Below are 3,893 nucleotides of genomic sequence, written 5' to 3'. Positions count from 1 at the left end.
ATTTAATTATTATTTCTTATTTTTTTAATTTTTATAATTTTTTTTTCACTTAACTTTATTGCTATCACACAGGAGCTAGCTAACAAGCCCCCAACAAGTAACTCCAATACAGGAGTTCTAGCACATGACTGTGCTGGAACTCCTTTGACAGGTGAGAGGGGAAGAGCACAGCACAGCACAGCACGGCACAGCACGGCACAGCTCTCCCCTCTCACTGTCTACAGTCTGCACAGAGCGGCATGGTTACTTATAACCCGGCCGCTGTGCTCACTGCAGTCAGAGACTCGGCGGCGGAGGAATTTCACATGTAAACGAACAATCGGCTTCTACAAAGCATTACTACATGTAGAGAGGGCAACTTCCCCACAAGGACACCGCTGCCGCCCCTCTGCGCCCTGCCGCCCCGAGGACGGGCCTCGGTGGCCTTGTGGGGAATTCAGGGCCTGGCTGCTTGGCAAGAGAACTGATAGTGCTGCCCCAGGAGAAGGCTGAGGAGCCTCTCACCTGGAAAAGTGGAAGGCATGACCCGCTGAACGCGGGGTCGCGACCCACCAGTTGAGAACCGAGGTGTGAATTGATCCAATTCAGGTCAGTTTAGCGCTCGGTTTGTGTACATCGCTTCCCTCATCTCTAATTATCATAAGTAACTCCAGGAATAAGTTACTGACGACGTCTTCTGCCCGGGCGCGTTCAATCAGGAGCAGATGACACAATCTGGAACGTTATCACCATTTTTTTTCGATACATTTTTTCGATGCGCGTCTCTTTCCTGGCGCGGTCCTCTGCCAGTGAAAAAAAAAAGTTAAATCATCCCTCCCACATTACCGCTAGAGTGAGGGCGAGGAGCTGGGAACCCGAGACGCGGGTTGGCAAACAGACGTGACCTTTAACTGGAGATCTCTCTGTCTTTTCAGAGCCTCATGAGATTTGCCCGGAGGAAAATTCTGCTTCCGTCGTTTGGCAAGAGACTCCGGCGGGAGAGATGGCAGAGGTGCGGTGTCCGCGGAACGCCACAGGTGAGGCGGCAACGGAGCTCTCTGCCCACCCGGGAATTCATCTCCTTCTACGCTTCTAATTGTCATTGTGTTATGTTATCTTCACTGTCCAAAGTGGGTGTGTGGTGATAATGTAGATATTATTATATCATAACGAGCAAATATGATCAAAATACAAAATTGGAAATTCCTTAAGATCAATAGTTTGTCTCTAGTGAAGGGATAGGCTGCATTCTCAGTGATGTCACCGGTCTCTAGTGAATGGATAGGTTGCATTCTCAGTGATGTCACCGGTCTCTAGTGAATGGATAGGTTGCATTCTCAGTGATGTCACCGGTCTCTAGTGAATGGATAGGTTGCATTCTCAGTGATGTCACCGGTCTCTAGTGAATGGATAGGTTGCATTCTCAGTGATGTCACCGGTCTCTAGTGAATGGATAGGTTGCATTCTCAGTGATGTCACCGGTCTCTAGTGAATGGATAGGTTGCATTCTCAGTGATGTCACCGGTCTCTAGTGAATGGATAGGTTGCATTCTCAGTGATGTCACCGGTCTCTAGTGAATGGATAGGTTGCATTCTCAGTGATGTCACCGGTCTCTAGTGAATGGATAGGTTGCATTCTCAGTGATGTCACCGGTCTCTAGTGAATGGATAGGTTGCATTCTCAGTGATGTCACCGGTCTCTAGTGAATGGATAGGTTGCATTCTCAGTGATGTCACCGGTCTCTAGTGAATGGATAGGTTGCATTCTCAGTGATGTCACCGGTCTCTAGTGAATGGATAGGTTGCATTCTCAGTGATGTCACCGGTCTCTAGTGAATGGATAGGTTGCATTCTCAGTGATGTCACCGGTCTCTAGTGAATGGATAGGTTGCATTCTCAGTGATGTCACCGGTCTCTAGTGAATGGATAGGTTGCATTCTCAGTGATGTCACCGGTCTCTAGTGAATGGATAGGTTGCATTCTCAGTGATGTCACCGGTCTCTAGTGAATGGATAGGTTGCATTCTCAGTGATGTCACCGGTCTCTAGTGAATGGATAGGTTGCATTCTCAGTGATGTCACCGGTCTCTAGTGAATGGATAGGTTGCATTCTCAGTGATGTCACCGGTCTCTAGTGAATGGATAGGTTGCATTCTCAGTGATGTCACCGGTCTCTAGTGAATGGATAGGTTGCATTCTCAGTGATGTCACCGGTCTCTAGTGAATGGATAGGTTGCATTCTCAGTGATGTCACCGGTCTCTAGTGAATGGATAGGTTGCATTCTCAGTGATGTCACCGGTCTCTAGTGAATGGATAGGTTGCATTCTCAGTGATGTCACCGGTCTCTAGTGAATGGATAGGTTGCATTCTCAGTGATGTCACCGGTCTCTAGTGAATGGATAGGTTGCATTCTCAGTGATGTCACCGGTCTCTAGTGAATGGATAGGTTGCATTCTCAGTGATGTCACCGGTCTCTAGTGAATGGATAGGTTGCATTCTCAGTGATGTCACCGGTCTCTAGTGAATGGATAGGTTGCATTCTCAGTGATGTCACCGGTCTCTAGTGAATGGATAGGTTGCATTCTCAGTGATGTCACCGGTCTCTAGTGAATGGATAGGTTGCATTCTCAGTGATGTCACCGGTCTCTAGTGAATGGATAGGTTGCATTCTCAGTGATGTCACCGGTCTCTAGTGAATGGATAGGTTGCATTCTCAGTGATGTCACCGGTCTCTAGTGAATGGATAGGTTGCATTCTCAGTGATGTCACCGGTCTCTAGTGAATGGATAGGTTGCATTCTCAGTGATGTCACCGGTCTCTAGTGAATGGATAGGTTGCATTCTCAGTGATGTCACCGGTCTCTAGTGAATGGATAGGTTGCATTCTCAGTGATGTCACCGGTCTCTAGTGAATGGATAGGTTGCATTCTCAGTGATGTCACCGGTCTCTAGTGAATGGATAGGTTGCATTCTCAGTGATGTCACCGGTCTCTAGTGAATGGATAGGTTGCATTCTCAGTGATGTCACCGGTCTCTAGTGAATGGATAGGTTGCATTCTCAGTGATGTCACCGGTCTCTAGTGAATGGATAGGTTGCATTCTCAGTGATGTCACCGGTCTCTAGTGAATGGATAGGTTGCATTCTCAGTGATGTCACCGGTCTCTAGTGAATGGATAGGTTGCATTCTCAGTGATGTCACCGGTCTCTAGTGAATGGATAGGTTGCATTCTCAGTGATGTCACCGGTCTCTAGTGAATGGATAGGTTGCATTCTCAGTGATGTCACCGGTCTCTAGTGAAGGGATAGGCTGCATTCTCAGTGATGTCACTTGTAATTTCTCAACAGAATGCAGCGTTCTGATCATTTACACAGTGAGAGACAGGTGCCCTTTAAATTAAGCAGCAATTATAGGATAAAGTGCACTTTGTTCCTTCGCAGGTCTCATTCTACGAAAGTGTGTTCTGGATGAGGTGGGAGAGGCGTACTGGGAGATTCCAACATACATCAAATGTGTCTCCCTTGACTACCGGAATATTCAGCAGATGGTAAGAAGTCTTTGGCATTTCACCGCAGTCTTGTTATTTCTCATTTAATTCAATTTGTTCCTCCACTTTTCCCTCTGACATCCAAAGCACTTTGCACGCGGTAATGACACAGGTTGTGGAGCCTCAAAGCCTCTTTGCGGATCTGTGGAGCCGCGGTCATGATGTGTAATGTACCCAGCAGGTCACCGCAATTCTTTTTAAATGACCGGCACCTTTTGTGAGCTGATTATTCCGGCGGTGCAAAGGTTTTTCCTGCGTTTAAAGACTCAGTATTATGGTGGAAACACGTCAACAACATTCAATGCCATGTATTTGTTTTTGCCGTAGCCAGGAAATGTTCAGAAGTTGCTAAACTTAAAGGAGGCATTG

At 47.0% G+C, this 3,893-nt stretch overlaps 1 protein-coding gene across 1 annotated transcript in view; it reads left to right on the top strand.

The window, feature by feature from the left end:
• Positions 1–3,893, top strand: part of LOC108796840 (brain-specific angiogenesis inhibitor 1-like) — a 368,891-nt gene that overhangs the window by 171,114 nt on the left and 193,884 nt on the right. Inside the window, exons 13-14 of the mRNA XM_018568381.1 lie at positions 915–1,016; positions 3,418–3,524. Of these exons, the coding sequence (XP_018423883.1) occupies positions 915–1,016; positions 3,418–3,524 (209 nt within the window). The remainder of the gene's footprint in view (positions 1–914; positions 1,017–3,417; positions 3,525–3,893) is intronic.

Source organism: Nanorana parkeri, unplaced genomic scaffold, assembly GCF_000935625.1.
Source record: "Nanorana parkeri isolate BGI_ZX_2015 unplaced genomic scaffold, ASM93562v1 scaffold1180, whole genome shotgun sequence".
Taxonomy (NCBI): domain Eukaryota; kingdom Metazoa; phylum Chordata; class Amphibia; order Anura; family Dicroglossidae; genus Nanorana; species Nanorana parkeri.
Note: the sequence above shows the minus strand (reverse complement) of the source record. Positions and strands in the feature narration are given on the sequence as shown.